This window comes from Tyto alba, unplaced genomic scaffold (genome assembly GCF_018691265.1).
Source record: "Tyto alba isolate M040663 unplaced genomic scaffold, T.alba_DEE_v4.0 Super-Scaffold_17, whole genome shotgun sequence".
Taxonomy (NCBI): domain Eukaryota; kingdom Metazoa; phylum Chordata; class Aves; order Strigiformes; family Tytonidae; genus Tyto; species Tyto alba.
The window spans coordinates 11635020-11652494 of NW_024881279.1; the positions used below are offsets into that span (position 1 = coordinate 11635020).

Consider the following 17475-nt stretch of genomic DNA (forward strand, 5'->3'; position numbering starts at 1 on the left):
GCGGGGGGGAGGCAGGCGGGGGAGCGCTCCCCGAGCCACATGGTGGGCTGGAGGAGGAGCCGTTGCCCGGGCAACAGCTGAGAGCATCCTTCACCCCTGAAAATCGTGTGCCGGTGCTGCCACCCCAGCCCCATGGCTCGGGGCAGCACCCAGGACCCCCCAACACCCCCTGGACCCACCGAGAGCTCACACAGGGCCTGCCCTGTCCGTGGGGCCCAGCCCTGCCAGTCCCGGTTCCAGCTGTACACCAGCACCCCCGCACGCTGCTCCCCCCACCTCCCCAAAGGGACGAGGCACACCACAACGCTGGGGGCTGGGTCACCGGTGGGCAGGAAGGAGCTGGGGACAGGCCGAGACCCACCCACGCCCCGCTCACGGCTTAGCCACGGGCTGCCCACACCCTGGCCCTGCCCGCAGAGCCACGCTGACCCTGTGTCAGACGCCCCGAGCACGTCAGTGACCCCAGGACCTGGGTGCCAGGGTGCCACAGCCCAGGCAGTGCCAGCAGGGCAGCACGAGCATCCCTGGCCGCTGCGGTGGAAGCAGCAATCCCCTGGCAGTCCCCATCCCCCCTCCCTGCCTGCCTGTCTTCCATGGCTGCAGAAAATTCCTGGATTTTACCCCAAGATGCCCCCTCCGAGTGTGAGAACTCCTCCTCGGCCCGCTCCCATAGCAACTGTTCCCTAGCTACCCAGCCGCACTTGCTATTCTCATCCCTGTGCAGCTGCGTGTGGCCCCCCCGCGCTGTGCACGAGGCTGCCGATGCTGCCGCCAGCCCTGGACCCCAAACCCACCCTGCATCCACCCTGACCAGGCTGCCCCGCTTTGTACACTCCCAGAGTGACTGTCGTGACCCTAACCCTGCTCATACCCTGTCCCCCCCCCCCTTCCAGGGTCTGTCCCTTGGGCTAAAGGGGCAGTTGTTCCGTGCTAGCACAAAGGCCCCCTCTGCACATTCTGCCCCCCCAATGCGGGGGAGCAGGACTGTCCCCAGCCCCACAGCACACTCCTAACAACCCAGGAAGGGTGGTGCTGAGGGTGGAGGGGAGCAGGGGGACATGACCCGAAGGGGACCGGAACAGACCCGAGCACCCCAACAGCACAAGGCCTCGTACCGGTCACACCCCTGCACCAACCCAAACCACCCAGCAGAAGCCACCAAAGGCCACCCGTGGTCCCCAGGGGGCAGCCCCAGCCCTTCCCTGCAGGACAGGAGCACGAGCAGAGCTCATGCCAGCCCAGGAACGGGGAGGGGGGGGGCGTCCCTGCTCCTCTCCTCCTTACAGCCACCAACCCTCCACGGCCCAGAACGGGCCGGCCTTGACACGACAGCAATACAAGGCACGACGAATCTTACGCTTAACGAAAGGTTAAAAATTTAAATACTCTCCAACTTTAGTGCAAGGCAAGCAAATGATACCACAGGTCCGAGTAGGTGCTCAGCCCCCCTGGGGGGCCTGGCTCAGAATGAGCATGAGGCAGCAGCACGCACACGCGTGCGTACATACACACACACAGAGACGAATTATTGCTTGGGACACAGCTGGGATGAGTGTGAACAAGAGGGGACAGGACAAGCAGAACAGGGAGGTGGGTTGGGCCCTACACTGCTCCCCAGGAACACGCAGGGCTCCAGCCACTCCACTCCTGCGCTTGGGCACAGGAGCTGTGCTGGCTCCCCAGGACCTTGGGGTCGCACACGAAGCCGGTGCATCAGGCTGGCTGGTCCCGGCCCGCTCTTGGGTCACAGCTCACAGCATGACCCCGGGAAGGGACATTCCCTTTACCACAGCTTTGCTCTCCAAGAGCAGGGTCCTTTACGTGTCTGCTTCTCGGACACCCAGCTGGGCCCGGGGACCTCAGCACCCCCAGATGTCTGGTCCAGAGCTGGGGGGAGTGTGCTGGGACCATCCTGCACCACGCCGGGGGGCAGACCAATCCTTCGGACCCAGCAGCAGGTACTTTCCGAGCAGGTGCTGTGGGAGCAGCCGGGTCCCGCTGTGCCGCAGGCAGCCTGCCGCCGGTCTGGAGAGGGGGCCGGGATCAGCTCCCTGGAGCTGGCAGCATGTGCGAGACGAGGCAGGAGGAAGCAGGAGGAAGCAGGCTCCGGCAGACAGGGAAGCAAGGATGAGGCAGTGACGCTCTGCTGCCAGGATGCAATGGTAGACGCTTTTGGCACAGCAGTTTCCTGTGCCTCGGGGCTGAGCAATGGACTCCGCTGGAGCCAGGGACGCCTCAGCACGGCCAGAAAGGTCCAGGAAAGATGCTTTAGGCACCTCAAGGCACAGAAGGCCTCTGCCCAGGACTCCCTGGTACAAAGCTGGGACGGTCGCTCCCCCCATAGGAGGACATTTGTGCCTCTGACAGGGTGGGGGCAGTGCAAACCCCCACCTATAGATTAAAAACCGACATGTGATATGTACAGACCAACATATATAAATATACACCAAACCTGCAGTGCCGCTTTGGCACCATGGAATGTGTCAGCAGAGCTGCTCCGGCCTGGCCTTGGCCCACACCAGCACAATCCCTCCCTCCCACCCTGGGCCCGGGGAGGGAGAGGCAGCTGGTGGGCAGCAGCAGCACGATCCCAAGCGGCAGACTGAGAAGCGTCCAGGTCTGCCTCAGGGACAAGGGCTTGCCCATGGCACCTCAGCCCCAGCTGCGAGCTGCTGCCAGCCCTGGAGCCATCCTCATAGTCTTCAAATAAAGACACGTAAAGCTGTAAACAAATCCACCTTGTGGGGCCGCTGCTACCTTGTCCTTCAGGCTGGGCTGTTGTTCTGCTGGGCACCCGGAGAGGCAAGAGGGGTCCCAGGGGCTGGAGAACAAGCTGTGCTCTACAGCCGGGTGGGCTCTTCCTCGCTGTCGCTGCAGTTTCCACAACAGTCCTGAAGTCAGAAGGGCAAGGAGAGGGAGGAGGGAGAGAGGAGCACAGCAAGCAGAGGGTGAGCACGGTCACACAACCCAGCCTGCAGCTGCCCTCGGGCAGGGAAGGGCCAGGCCCCCCCCAGCCTGCGTGTGGGAGTGCTACATGGAGGCAAGGGGCTGGAGGGGACCCCCAGTCTGCAGAGAAACAGTCAAGCTGCATCTGGGGGTTCAGCTCCTGGCAGACAGACTGGTGAGCACGCAGCTGACTAGCTCAGAAGCTGGGAGGAAGATGGGCTCTGTGGACTACAGCCACCCAGGGAGACAGCTCAGTGCCAGCACAGACAATCTGCCCTGCTCAGGGCTCAGCCGGCCGCAGAAGCAGCTGAAGCCCTTTTTGCTAGAACGGGAGTCTGAGCACAGGGCAATGCGAAACACTTCGTGGTTTCTCAACCCTTCTGTGCGTCCCAGACATCCGAAGGGAGGAGTGAAGGAAACTCCACACAGCCCCCTGGGAGCGGAGCTCCCAGCAGCGGCGGTGCAGGGGCAGCTTTGGCTCAAGCTGAGGGGGAAGGCCTCCCCCACAAAGGCAGCGAGAGCAGGGAAGCGGGATTAGTGGCTCAGGGGGCAGTTAGAACAAAAAGCAGCTTCTGCTCTGCTGGGGGAAGGGGTTAGGCACTGAAGGACAACACTCCTCTTTCCCAGATCTTGCCATGTCCGTGGGCCACCGGGCATTTCCCTGAGCAGAGCAGCCAGGAGAGACTGCTCACCTCTGGAAAACAGAAAACACGTGGCAAATCACAGCTCAACCCCTGCTGCAGGCAGCTGCCCATCCTCCGGCAGGTCCTGCCTGCCTTGGGAAGGGCTGGGTATCCCAGCCCAGAGCTGGCTCTGGCTAGGGCAGCCCACTGAACAGTGAAGCACAACTGGGAACTCGTTGGGGAAGCAGGACTCAGCACCGGGTGGCTGAGAGTGTGTCTTGAGCCAACTACACTCGAGTCCCACAGCTGCAAGCAGCTGTTGAGAGGCAGCAGCCCAGACTTTGCCAGTCCTGGAAAGAAGGCAAAGACTGTTCTGGGCAGAGGAGACAGGCAGGCAAGCAAGCCCATAGCAGCTGCAAGACGTTTCCGTTCTCCTCATCCCTCGAAAGCACTGCTCTCTCTGTCTGCTCAAGGCCTCGCAGAAATGCTCTGGGGAGCCCAGGAGCCCATTCCAAGAGCAAGGTCTCCTTCAGGGATGGTATTACTCATGTAGGAAGTGAGCAGACTTGCTATTTTAGTGCTTTCAACTACATCCCTCTCCCTGTGTGACTGCAGCACGTTTAGCCAGGACACTCCATCCCAGCCCCCTTGACTTTCCCAGCATGGGGAACGCCAGCCAGGAGAGGGCTGGCTCCCTGCAGCCTTGTGTGTGGGTTCCTCTGAGAGCCCTGAGGTCTGGCCACCCGGCAGAGGGGGAGAGTTTACCTGCTTCCCCCTCCTCATGCTCACCTCCCTGCCAGATCTGCCTGCCACAGGCAGGAGCAGACTCAGTGCTGCTAGAGGACTTGCTGGGGAGGAAACACTGGGCAAACACTTACCTGTCTGCTGAATAAGCGCTGGAGTAATCCTTTTTTGGGCTGTGGAGAAGGCTGCCCTTTCCAGTCTAGGTCTGAGGGCACTGTGCCATCTGTGCTAAAGACATTCAGCTCCTTAAAACACTCTGTCTCGATCATCTGGAAGAAGACAAAGATGGCTGAAGCAACTGCCACACAAAGCCTGTCACTGAGGGCCCGGCAGAGAGCAAGAGCCGCAGGGACAGCACGAACCCTGTGGGACACTGCATGCAGCCATGGTGGGCACAAGCAGGAGCAAGGACCTGTCCTGCAAACCTACCTCATTCTGCCAAGGAATGGGCACACTTCCCGTAGCAAACTTCTGGTAGAAGTCATTGTCTGTGGGCTCCAGCTCCACCCCTTTCACCGTGGAGAACTGCTCGATGTCCAGAACATCCTTGCAGTAGATGGCCTGGGGCTAAACAGCACAAAGATTGCTCTAATGCCAAGCTCCACAATGATGCCACCACCTTAAACACCCATGGCCCGTGGCCAAGCCTAGGCCCCCTCTCCCTGCAGCCCAGAGCTGAATTGACCAGTTCTGCCAGGCTCCAGAAAGAAGAGGGGAGGGGATGTGCCCCATCTCCTCAAGTGAACTACTCTTGCTTCCCTTGACAGCACCACTGATTGAAGAGGTCAGGATACAGACAGGAACTTACATCTGGCTTGAAGGGGGGGTCCAGCATGCCCGCTTCCAGCCTCCTGAAGTTGAGGTGCTTAAAGAGAGGGTGCTCCTTCACTTCCTTGGCCCCAGCTCCTCGGCACCCCAGGCGCTCCAGAGGGTCTTTGCACAGGAGCTGCAACACAAAGGAAATCAGTGCCCCGGGCAGAGGGTGTTTCGGGCAGGAGCAGCCCCGAGGCTGGCTGAGCTCCTGCAGTATGTCTCTAGGGATGGCACGGGCCTGCTAGGCAGCTTGGAGAGCGAGGAGTTAAGGCACTCTGGGCCCTCCTGCGGTGCCTTATCAAAGACAAGGGAACCTGGCTGCCACCAGCACCCCTACAGGGAGCAGCCTCAATGTTCTCCTGCTGCGTCCAAAGAGGTGGTGGGAGCAAAAGGACAGGGATGCACACTCGTACCATGGTGCAGAGGGAGCGGGCACAGGGCGAGAACTTCTCTGAGTATTCCTCCTGAACTTCCTTCACCAACCGCTCCACCTCCTCCCGCTTGATCTTCTTCTTGCGCTGCTGGAAGGGGGACTGTCCCTCGATCATCTCATACACCAGGCAGCCCAGAGCCCACCAGTCTGGGCTGAATGTGTAGCGCTCATTCTTCACCACCTCTGGAGCTACATAGCAGGGGTGAGGGATGTATGAGGGCAGGGAGAGCACGTGTGCTGTCAGAGACCACTTTTTGAGTAAATCAGGGCCACTTACCCATATAGCCAACCGTCCCCACCCGACCCTTGATTGTTTGGCCCTCTGGCACGTGCACGGCTAGCCCCAGGTCTGAGATACGGATGTGACCTGCACAGAGGAGGGGGCAAGTTAACAGGACAAGGTCAAGGGACAACATTTGAAGCTGCCAAGAACACAGAGCAACCCTGGTTCAAGCAGAGGAAGAGAGGACTCAGTCCCAGGGTTCCTCTTGACCCTGCACTCACCGTGGTCATCCAGCAATATGTTCTCTGGCTTCAGGTCCCTAGGAAGGAAGAGTCTTGATTACCAAGAAGCCCGTTGTCAAAGCAAAGGACACAAGCAACACTGACATCTCAAGAATTCACACATAAGCAGCAGAAGGATGCAACGCCCCTGCCTCAGGCACACAGATAACTTTCCCCTCATCCCCTGTCCTGGAGCTAGCCCTGCAAGCTCTCCTCTCCTGTCCTGGGCAGACAGGCAGGACATAACAGCCTTCAACCCTCTCTCTGCAAGGAAGCAGTGAGCCTGTGGCTGATTCCCCCTTTGCAGGTGCAGAACTCACTATGGGGCAGGCCATGTGAGAGAGGAGCAGATGATGCTTCTGCTTACCCTGCCCCAGGGTAAGGCACCGGGTAGGACTAGAAGGGACTTTCCAGCCCGGTGTTTAGTCATGCTGTCCCCAACACTGCATCACACAACTCGCTGAGTACAGTCATACAATCAGCTTGTTCTCCCTCCTGCCCAACTCTCAGTCTTGTGCATACAGGGGCAGCTTACCCTCCTTTGTTCTAGTGTCAATACTGCCTGGGGAGTTAAGCACCCGAGTGCCTGCCCCGAGGCATTTACAGCATGATCACATCCCGTTCTTGGAGATCATTTACCAGCATGAGGAAGCCAAGCTAAGAGCTCTCCCATCTCTCCCATAAGATCAGCTTTCTGTTCCTGATCCCCTCTCACCCAGCTCTGTGCTGTTTTCAAGCCTGAGCTTATTTTCTTGAGCAGACAGACCCAGCTGGGCTAGTAAGAGCAGCAGGAACCCTCTTGCTTCTGCAGCCCATATGAGGTCTCCCAGCAGCGGCCAGGCAGCGCGCACCTGTACACTATCCTCTCCTGGTGCAAGTCCTCGAGGCCACAGCAGATCTCGGCAGCATAGAAAGCTGCCCGGGGCTCCTCGAAGCCAGCCTCTCCCATGTGGTAGATATGGAACTTGAGGTCCCCTCCATTCATGAGGGTCAGCACTAGGCAGAGAGCATCTTTAGTTTCATATGCATAGGCTAAGCTCACCTGCAATTCAGGGCAGAAAGGCTGTTAGAAGACACAGCTGGAAGAGGGAGGTGCGCACACTCTGATGGGCATTTTGTCACCCAAGCAGCCACTCAGGCAGCAGGACCGGGCCTTTGCCAGCAGAGGAGGAACTGTGCAAACCCAGGGAGGACATGGAAGTGCCCAGCAGCCCCTGCATACCCCCCAGCTTTCCTCAGACAGGGAGGACTATTTCCCTGAGACAGAACTGCTACCCTCCAGAGCAAGCAGCACCCAACAGCAACCTCAGGGCAGCATCTGATGAATCCTCCGTAAGGGGAGGTTTCACGCTGTCCACACCTCAGTGTAGCCAGGGAGAGAGCTCTCTGTCACGTAGCTCATGGCTAGGCTTTTTCCCACTTGGCTGTCTGGATTGACAGTTCTCACTGCTTTCTTGTGCCCCAGAGGTTAAGACAGTGCCTGTGAGACCAGAAAGGTGTTTGCGCCTGACTCTGGTAGCATTTACAGCATCTTGTGGAGGCAGCAGGACATCCTGCCAAAGAGATCTGCAGCCACCAGGACCCTACCCCATGGGCAGGGCCTGCTCTTGCCTCGTCACGCTGGGTGAGGAGCACAGAGGTGCCGGGCCGGCTGGTTGCAGGAAGAATCAACCACCGCAGCAAAGTGAGAGCAATTCCTATGTACTTACTACAAACCTACTGTTCACTTTTTCCAGGATCTGTTTCTCATTCAGGGCCATGGCCTCCCCCTTCCGCTTTTTGATCCGTTTCTTCTCCAGCTTCTTGCAGGCGTACATCTTCCCTGTGGCACGCACTTGGCAGGCACAAACCTGGAGGGGGGACAAGGGTCAGCATCCTCCTGCTGCTGTTTCCAGGGTGGGGGGTCTAGGTTCTGCTCTCAGGAAGAGGCATGGGAAGGCAAAGTTGTCCCTGTCCCTGCCTCACTCTGAGGCTAGCGTGAAGCCTGTTGTCAAAGCAAGGACACAGGGAGCAGTGACATCTCCAGATGTCACAGATAAGCAGCAGAGGGCTGCAATGCCCCTGCCACCTGTAGCAGCACCATGGCTGGTGCCTGGGAAGACAGAAGGCCACTCCAGAAACAGAAGGAAGCCTGACAGTGACAGTTTTCAAGAGTGTGGTTTCCCCTGCCAAGACATGGGGAACAGACCTGACTCTCTGCCCAGGAGGCACTATGCACCACAGGGCATGTGCCACCTACCTTCCACAACACCCCCCACACCTCCAGTGCCTGGCAAGAGGAGAGCTCCTGCCCCTCAGAGGGGAACTGCCAGATCATGCAATTCCCAGAGCACAGCAGTGCCCAGCGCAGAGACCCCACAACCCACCCAGCCAGCAGGACATGCCTCCAGGTGCCGGAGCAGCTTGTGGCACCCTGATGGCCAACCCAGGTTTGCAGCTGGCAGCAGGCAATGGTGGCTGCCTGGTATCCCGAATGCAGAGGAAATGGTGGTCACTCACCTCCCCAAAACCACCCTTGCCCAGCACACGGTATTGGCGGAAAGTGTTTTTGGTCACTGGCTGCCTGTGAGGGAAAGGGAGCTGGAGTGAGATGGGAGCAGGGAGAGTGCAGGGGCTGAAGCCCAAACCACTCCCATGCACCTGTCTGAGAGACTGTGGCTCACCCCAAAACCCCTGCTCAAGCAGACCTTGCTCCTCTACGAGGCAAGCAAGGCTGGGGCTGCTGATGGTGCCAATAAAGGGCTCTGAAGGAGAGCAAGAGCAGATAAAGGCCAGACCCTTGGCTCCTGCTGGGGCCTGACATGGGGAGGAGCCCAGGGGACCCCTCAGGTAGCTTGTGCAAGGGGGGTGCAGGTCTCCCAGCAGTGCTGGGGAGCGTTACCGTTCCAGCCATTTCCACTGCAGGAAGCGGTTGAAGTACAAGCTGTCGAGGTAGTCGGCAAAGGGAGCCACACTCAGGTAGTCGTGGATAAGCCTACAAGAGAGCAGAGCCAGCAAGGTTCCTGAGAGCTGATCACAGCTGTGGAAAAAGCCAGTGGTCCAAGGAAAGAGGAGGTGAGCAGCCCCGAGAACCCATTTACTTTGCCATCCCCTCATCCAGCCTGGTGCTGAATCACCCACGTAGCCCTGGCCAAGAAAGGCCCCCTCCATGCCAAGCCTGATGCAAAAGGAAGGTGCGTTGGAGGTACCACTGTGACAAACACAGCGCCCTGGGACGGGGCTGACACTGCTAATTGTGGCCTTCCAGCACCAGCCCAGGCTGTGGGACAAAGGGGGACAACGGGACTCTGCAATTGCCCCTCTGCTCACAGGGCAAATGCACGCACAAGGGTGTAATCAGCTGCCGAAAGCTGCTAGCAATGTTCAGCACCAGGCGCTGAGCTGTTCAGTTTCAGATGAATATCCAGCACAAAAGGCCACAGGGGATCCTGCTCGAGAGAGCTAACTGCCTTGGAGACCAGTGCCAGGGCTGCCCAGCAGAGTAAAGAGCCTTAGACATAGTGTCTAGACTGGAGACATGCATCAAGGAGAAGCGGACGGGCTCTGCCCCTTTCAGAGCTTGCCAAGAGCAGGCAGGGCCCAGCCCGGAGGCTCTGCATTCAGACAGTGACACCAGTTACCACACACAGAGCTAACGCTCCCCAGAAGACTGCAGCAAGCCCATTGCCACAGCCCTGCACTCGATTAGGCAACGTGCTCCAGCTACTGTTCAGGGAGGGGTGGAGGCCGTAGGCCTGGTTTGCCTAACAGCTTCCGCTCTGCACCCGGAGCCAGGACCTCAGCCCTGCTTCTGAGATGGGAACAGAAGTGACCCGAGATCCCTGCAGCAACAGCCAGTGTACCCTAACCACAACGGCCACATCTGCGGCCAGCGGGAGAGCACAGCTGGCACTGGGACTGCAGCTGCCAGCTCTGCTCTACAGCTGCCTACGAGAGCCAGGCACAAGACTAGGAACAGCATGGCCAGATGCTGGGGCTTGCTGAAACGGGCTCTTCCCAAACAGCAACTCAGACCCACGGCAGACTGAGGGGAGTGACAGGGGTTTCTGCAGCAGCTTGTGGCTCCCAGAGCCCACGGGAGCTCTTTGCATTTCCTTTCCCATAGCTGCACTGCAAACCACTAGCCCAAAACTCCCCAGGGCCCATCCTTAGCACCAGCCCTCACTCTCCTGGAGGACAGGACCACAAGGGACAAGGCCAGTTAGCTGCAGCATCTACCCCGTGCCATGGTGCAACCTGAAGGCAGACCCCAGCCCTCCAACTTACTTAGTGGATTCCTTGAAGAGCTCCTTGGAAGGTTCCTGCTCCAGCCTCTCACAACAGGCATCCACCAGCTGTGAGGGGACTTCAGGCACATGGTCCTCACTCTGGGGACAAAGGGATGGAGGCACACATAGGAAGCAGAGTACAAGGATCCTCCCAGGAAGAAGACCACACAAACACCACACAGGTGCCCATCTGCTTTAGGGCCAGTAACCGTTGCTTATGAGGTGGTGGGGTGGCTCTGTACTCTGCCCTCACCATCCTGCCCAGCACGTTTGCTGTGGCAGGACATGGGCAGTGACAGTTGTCAGCTTTCCAACTGCCATACCATTGCAGGCAGCAAACACAACCCTCTTACTCACGTTTGGCTTCAAGTACTTTTCAATCAGGTGCTGCCCGCATTCCTTCCGCTTCTCATCTGGAGCCACTTCGTACCCTGCCTGCACAGAGCAAACAGCATGAGGAGCAGGTCCAGCCAGACACCGAGCCTTTCTACTGAGAAACAGCTGCAGAGCAGCAGCACCCTCTGCCCAAGGTTTCCCATGTTTTCCTGGAAAACCAGATCTCCAGCAAACAGCTCCCCAAGCAGAGGCCCAGCCCTATCTTGGAAAAACTGCAACTCACAGGTTTTCCCTTCAGGAAAACCCTATGTGCTCAGAAGTACCTGGCAACTGCTGGAGCACCCAGGGCCAAGCGGTTTGCGCCCAGGGCACCAAGAGCATCCCCACCTCCCCCAACAAAGCCTGACAGGCTTTGCTCTTACCACGGCATCCAGGAACTTGACGCAGCGTGACAGCTCAGGTCGTGTCTCGCAGAACTGCCGAAAGAGCATGTGCCCGATGGGCTGCTTCTCGCACAGGCTGTGGTAGTCCCGCTCTGCAAATGTGGAGAAGATCACTTGCTGCCAATCCCCGAACAAGCAGCCACATCCCACCGCCCCGGCCACAGGCAGCAGTGGAGGGGCTTGTGACTCGTGAGCTGGCTGCTCACAGGTCCCCCCAGCCTGAGAGTTCCAGGAGAGTGAAGGGCACTCAGTGAGGACAAGAGGCATGACTGAGCTTTTACATTCCCCTATGGAAGACCTTCTTCTGTGAAAGAGGTTTGACCTGCTGTTCTGTACGGCCTGCCCCTCTCGTTTCTAGCAAGGGACCTTTGTGTCTCCTGCTCGCCTGGAGGCTCTCTTCTCAATCCACTCCCCACAGAGATCAGCTGACTACTCCAGACACACAACTTTCCTTGGAACTTGAGGAACACACCGAGCTTATTTTGATGCAGATCTTCCAGGCCAAGAGTTGCTCTGATGACTCTTACAAACCACTCATACTCCCAAAGGCCATGCTGGAAGCAGCAGCATCAAGAGGGGAGGCACCATTTCACACAGATGTCCTGTTAATGCTGCACGCAGCAGTTAAACACCCCCACTCCATGGGACAGCCACTCGCTTGTACGTCAACTCTTACTGCCCTCTGGAGCTCAGCTTCCCTGCTAATTCCTCCTTACTCTTCTCTGAAGTCTGGCAGCTCAGGCACAAACCCTTTTGACTATCCAGAGCGCTTCCAGTTCTCTGCTTGTTCCCCTTCTCCTTCTACTCATAAGACGCTGTCTGATCACGGGCCAGAACAGATTTCTGTTACAGCCATTGCCACCGAGGGCTGCAGATGTGGATTCCATCCACTGGCTCGAAGGGGATCTCCCAGCACTCCCCGGCGCTGGGTAGTGCCGGCCTTCCCCTCCCTGCTAGGCAGTTTCTCTCGAGGAAGCTGCGGCTTCCTGAGGGTGCACGAGAGCTCCAAGTCGGCCGGGCTGCGGTGGGGGAGGAGGCCACCTCGCCAGCTCTGCTGCCCCGGCCGGTTTCCTTGTGTCTGCAGGGGAAGGAGTTCCCTTCAGCTGGGGAGGATGAGAGTTTGCTGCCGGCCAGATCAGAAGCTTTTGGCTGCCCTCACTGCTCCCCAGGCTCGCACAAGGTTGCTCCCTGTGGTCAGGGCACACAAAGCTTAATTCTGCAGTGGGCAACCAGCCCACCATGCCCACAGTGCTGCCAAGCCTCTTGGAATAGGAAAGAAATCCCTTTCTAAGCAGGTTGCAAGGGGAAAACAAAACCACTCCAGCCAAAGAGTGACCCAAGCACAAGGAATGGGGTCATCTTTCCCATGGGGAAACCAAGGTGGTCGCCACCTGGGCCAGAAGCACTTCTTGCATGCCTCCCCACGGGGAAGTGGGGACGCAGGTGGTGACAGCCAGTGGCTGGGAGGGACTTACCTCCCAAAGCTTCACAAGGTCACTGTCCTGGACAGTGGGACAGCAGAGACAGACAGACCACCAGCACTCACCACTGGCAAACAGGCAGCATAAGAAAGGTGAAGTTCGGTGCTGGAAAACATGTCATGATACCCATGGGAAGGGTGGCGGCAGGCAGAGGATGGGCATCAGCTGAGGGAAACCTCTGCTGAGGGCACACAAGTCAGAAAAGCTGATAGGAGTTGGGATGGCCAAGACGGGAGCTGCAAGGAGAGTCCATGCCAGAGCTGTGTTTGGTACTCAGAACTTGCTCCAGAGAGGCAGTCTGCAGCAAATCCAAGGGTAGAGTCCCTATCTGACTACACTTGGCTGCGAAGCCAGCCCCGGGAGGTGGTGCACGGTGTGCACAGCAGCAGAACTAGGCTGTTGTGAGCTTGGAGATTGCAGTGTGCATGATGGAGTTTGAGTTATTCCAAGTGCTACAGTCCCATGCACCCTCAAAGGGAGACACGTCTCTCCTTGGGGCTGCCAGGACCTGGAAAGTCTGGGCAGGGTGGAATTGGGACCGGAGCTGTAGAAACCTCCCAAACCCACTCAGCCCAGTGACACTGCTCCGAAACAAGACCAGTGCTGTGCCATTCTCCAGCTGGCAGCTGAATCTGGAGTGACAACTTAAACAAGCTCTCCCCTTCCCAAGAAGCAGAGCATTCCCACCCTTCGTGCCCCAAAACAATTTCACATGATCTCAGGACCAAGCCTGCTGCACAAACAACATTAAAACCACGAAGAGTACAAAGTGCAGTATTAAAATGACAGGCCAAGCCCTGCCCAACTGTACAATTCTTATCCGTACTGCACAGCAAGAACCCAGTTTTGCCCGAGAAAAGCTGCTGCATTAGTGTTAGAAGCCGAGGTCTGCAGAGCAGGGCTGAATCCCAGACAGGGAGTCCAGAGGACGTTAGCAGGACCTTTGTAATTTATGTAAAGGCACCCCAGAGCGGTGCTTCAAAACTCTGCAACACCAAGCAGGTCTGTTTGCACAGAGAAGGTGGCATATCTCTAGTGAAGCTCATCACAGTCTAGCAGGTGTGTCTGTACATCAACAGGCATTACCTGGGTGAGCGCCACGCAGCTGTGACTTACCTACCTATCGTTTCTCCCCCGCACCCTGAGCTCTGAGTGATCCTGACCAGGCTTTGGCCAACACGTGTCCCATTACACATCCCTGACCCTCGCACCACTCAATTTTGGGTGCACGACACCCACACATGCTCACCCACCGGCCCAGCCCCGCTCCAGAGCGGAGCCCAGGCGTTGATCAGCTCCCGCCAACCGCCACATCTCACCGAGGGTTTGTCGAAGATCCTCGCAGAGGCTGATGTGGGGAAACTGCAGCATCTGGCGCCATTTCTTACTCTTGCCTTTTCGGTTTCCGCCACCACCTGCAGGGCACACAAAATGGGCTGAACAAACTCCCAGTCAAGAATATGAAGACCTTTTACCTGGACAACTCAGTTAACTCACATTTAAGATGAGAGAATCAGGGCAGGAGTGCCTACAGCCACAGGTTACACTATGCCTGCACGAGTTCTTGGCTCCCAGGCCTGTCCTCAGGACCTCTGCATAACTAATCACCTCTTGAGGCCAAGCCTTGCTCAGCACGAAGCTCTTCCTGCTGTAGCAAGGATGATGTTCATGCCACCTACTCATTCCAGACTGATTGCTTACTCCAGGGAGGGGCTCTCAGAGGGAGGACATGAAGCTGGGAGACAGGAATTCCTGCTCTAATCCCAGCTACACAGACAACTCACTGCATCGCCCGGGGCTCATCACTTCAGTTTCCCACCTGTGAAGTGGGGACACTCCCACCTTTCTCCAGAGATAAGCCAGCCTCAGAAAAGCAAGATCCAAGAAACAGGTATTATTCCAACTTCAGTTGCTGGAGTAAATGCCCAGTGCTGTAGGACAGGGTGGGAAAGCTTCTAGATAGACCAAAAAATTTACATCATAGCAAGTGCAAGCACTAAGTACTGAACTACTTGTAGGGCTGATTGCTGGGATCGGCCAACCTCCAGGAATTGCCTTCCCCCAGCCTGGTGCCAACAAACACATCATCTCCCACCTCCCTTTGGAAATACATTAAACCACCCTGCCGAGTTGGGCCAAAGGCATGGCTTTCTGAAATCGGGGGCGGTTGGGGGGGGGGGTGTTTTGTTTGAACATCATTTATCAGCTCTTGAGAAACACTTTCATAACACTTTCCTCCACTGTGGATGCAATTCAGCCCCAAATCCCAGGCTCGGTCCCTGGGGCATCCAGCTCCCCAGGCTGCAGGAGCCCTTGGTTGGACAGGCAGGTGGGACGGGACCTTCTGCAGGCCCACCCCAGGTCTGAGCCCCGGGCACACTGTGGGTCGCTGCGCTACATCTGCCCTGCACCAGCGGCTGGGCTGCATGATTGTACAAACTCAGGAAGGAAGTGACTCAAGGGTAAGCAGGGGTGGAAGAAACCGGCAGCACAGACACCTTCTTGTCAGCCACTGCTTGTGGCAAGGAAATGGACGGGGGCAACAAAGCGAGGGCACGAGAGGACAAACCATCCTTACCCCAAGCATGCTCAAGGAAAGGCAGAGCAATGCCCCACAGCACCCGGAGGACGAGGACGGGCAGCTTCCATTTCCTCAAGTTGTTCGCTTTGAGAGGAGGCTCCAGAGCCCTTCACACAGGGTTCTCCCCACCCTCACGGTGCCACAGCAAACAACCCAGCAGGGAACTTGCCTCCTGCACACCAACCTCCCAGCACCCCCATTTTGGGGATGGGGCAAGAGGTGGGCCACCTCCACCCTGGGAGCTTCAGGGCTTGGTAGTAGCTCAAAGCTGGTCTGTTGTCCCTCTGCCAGAGGCCAGCAGGCATGGAGGACAACAGGGGAAGGATCCTTCACTTTGCCTGGGCCAAACCCTACTAGAAGAGTTTGAAGGAAACAAGGAAGCATAGAGTATGGTCATCCTATGGCAGCAGCTGAAGATGGCTGTCAGCAGCCCCCCTGGCACGTCCAGGGTGATCTCAGCCCTGCACTCCCACGCCAGACCAGGGGGTTCTCAAAAACGCCGCGCTGGGGCAAAACACCTGGTGCTGCTGAACATGGCTAGCAAAGCGGCTCTGCCCTGTCACACAGGCTGCCAGAGCTCACCCCAGTGACCACCACAGCCACCCAGCCAAGGGTGGGAAAGCTGTGGACAGGTGGCACAGCCACCCACGGCTCTCGCAAGCCAGGAACTGTCTGGCACAAGCGTGCCGGTGGATCATATCTGCCTGCAGCCAAACTGCCCGTCATCTGCTGAGGGGGAGGCACCGGGGGAGCACCGGGAAGCACCGCGGAGGCCGTCCGACACCTCGCTCTGCATCAGCGCCCAAACTCCGCTCTGCAGAAGGCACAACAGCAGCCAGTCTCCTGGTCATTCACTCTGTGTGAAGCAGGGCCTTGTGTTGTCAAGTCCCAAATGCCACTGTTTGGTTTTGTCTGGATTTGGTTGTACACCAAACCTTGCCATTATGAACCATAATGTCATGGTCCACCACAGTCACCGCGCCTGAAGCACCTACACAAAGCCTGATTTTCAAGCGGCTCAAAAAATGCTTCTGCCCACGTGAATTTAATTTAGTTGCTCTTACAAATCTAATCTCCAAAGCCCTCTAACTGGATTTCGGTGGGCCCCTCAGGCTCCAGAATGACTTGGTCTGGCCAGCTGCACACCGTGGGCCAGGAGGGACTGTATTTCCCCACCACTTTACATGATCTAATGAACTCCCCCACGCCTGGCTGAATCAAATCTTCTCAGCAAAGGACCAGGCTCCTGTGTGACTGACTTCCCGGCTCTCTCCTTAAGCCATCCTGAGGCTTCTCTGCACAGCTCCCCTGTCCCTTCAGGGCAGCCCTGCTGCAGGCAGGCTGCATCCCACACCTAGACCCTGGAATTCAGCCGTGACCCTTGAAGCAGCAGGTTTGTGGCCCCACAGCAAAGCCGCTGGCACCAAGCAAACCAGCGGCCAGAGTTGGTGTGAAGGTGGTAGAGGGGTGGGGCTCACGGCCGCAGTTTCGGGATGGGCCCTTGTGTGGGAAGCAGCAGTTTAGCAGCCTGAAATCAACTTTTTCTCCTCAAGCTGCTTTTCCCCCCAGCCAGAGGGGCAGGAGCGGTCTCTGGAGGGGGCTGCCAGCACGGGCGGGAGGCAAGCGGGGGCTGTCGGGCAGTTTCCACACCGAGAGGCAGCGAGACCACCCCGGGGGAGCTCCACACCCCCCGGAGGCAGCACGGCAACGGGGCGTGGAGCGGCACCCCGCGCCGGGACTTCGGTTCGAGCCGGCTGCTTTGGGGTGGCCCGTGTCCGGCCCCTGCCCCGTTACCTCCCCGCTGCCGGCGGCGCAGCCAAGGCCCTGACCCCCGGGAGGGACAGCCCGCGGCCGAGTCCCGGGGACAGACCCCCGCCGCCCAGGGGAGCGGACCCCGCTCGGGCCACCCGCTGGCCGGCGCCTCCCGAGCGCCGGGCTCGCTCCGCGGCCGGGCCGCCCCGAGGCCGCCTGCCCCACCGCCACCCCGGCTCCAGGCATCGGCGTCCGCCTGGCGCCGCCGCTCACCTTCGCGGGCCTTGAGGAGGACGGTGTTGGCGACGATGTTCTCCAGCTCCATGGGCCCGGGCGGCGCCGCCGCCACCTCCCGCCCGGCTCCGCGCCGCTCCCCGTCGCTCGGTCCCCGACCCGCCGCCGCCGCCTCCCCCCGCCGCCGCCGCCGCCGCCGCCGCGCTGCACCCCGCCCACCAGCACCTAGCCCGCCAATGCCTGCCCACGCTCCTCCCGCGCCGCGCTCCTATTGGCCCAACCCCCTCAGGAAGCCTCGCCCCCTCCGCCTTGCCGCT

The 17475-nt window shown here is 58.7% G+C and overlaps 1 protein-coding gene across 2 annotated transcripts; it reads right to left on the reverse strand.

The window, feature by feature from the left end:
* Positions 1 to 1370: 1370 nt before the first annotated feature.
* On the reverse strand, positions 1371 to 17332 carry GRK6 (G protein-coupled receptor kinase 6). Of its 2 annotated transcripts, none has more exons than XM_042790279.1 (16): positions 17198 to 17332; positions 13911 to 14006; positions 11090 to 11202; positions 10689 to 10766; positions 10330 to 10430; positions 8945 to 9037; positions 8563 to 8626; positions 7773 to 7913; positions 6915 to 7105; positions 6064 to 6101; positions 5837 to 5926; positions 5540 to 5748; positions 5122 to 5259; positions 4743 to 4880; positions 4448 to 4582; positions 1371 to 2891 (listed from the first exon to the last, which is right to left on the reverse strand). In XM_042790279.1, the coding sequence occupies exons 1-16, from the start codon at positions 17247 to 17249 to the stop codon at positions 2841 to 2843; spliced, it is 1728 nt and encodes a 575-aa protein (XP_042646213.1). In that variant the 5' UTR covers positions 17250 to 17332; the 3' UTR covers positions 1371 to 2840. The 2 variants fall into 2 exon arrangements, with proteins under 2 accessions (XP_042646213.1, XP_042646215.1); XM_042790281.1 differs by having other exon boundaries at positions 1371 to 3640; positions 17198 to 17312.
* Between the last annotated feature and the right edge of the window lie 143 nt (positions 17333 to 17475).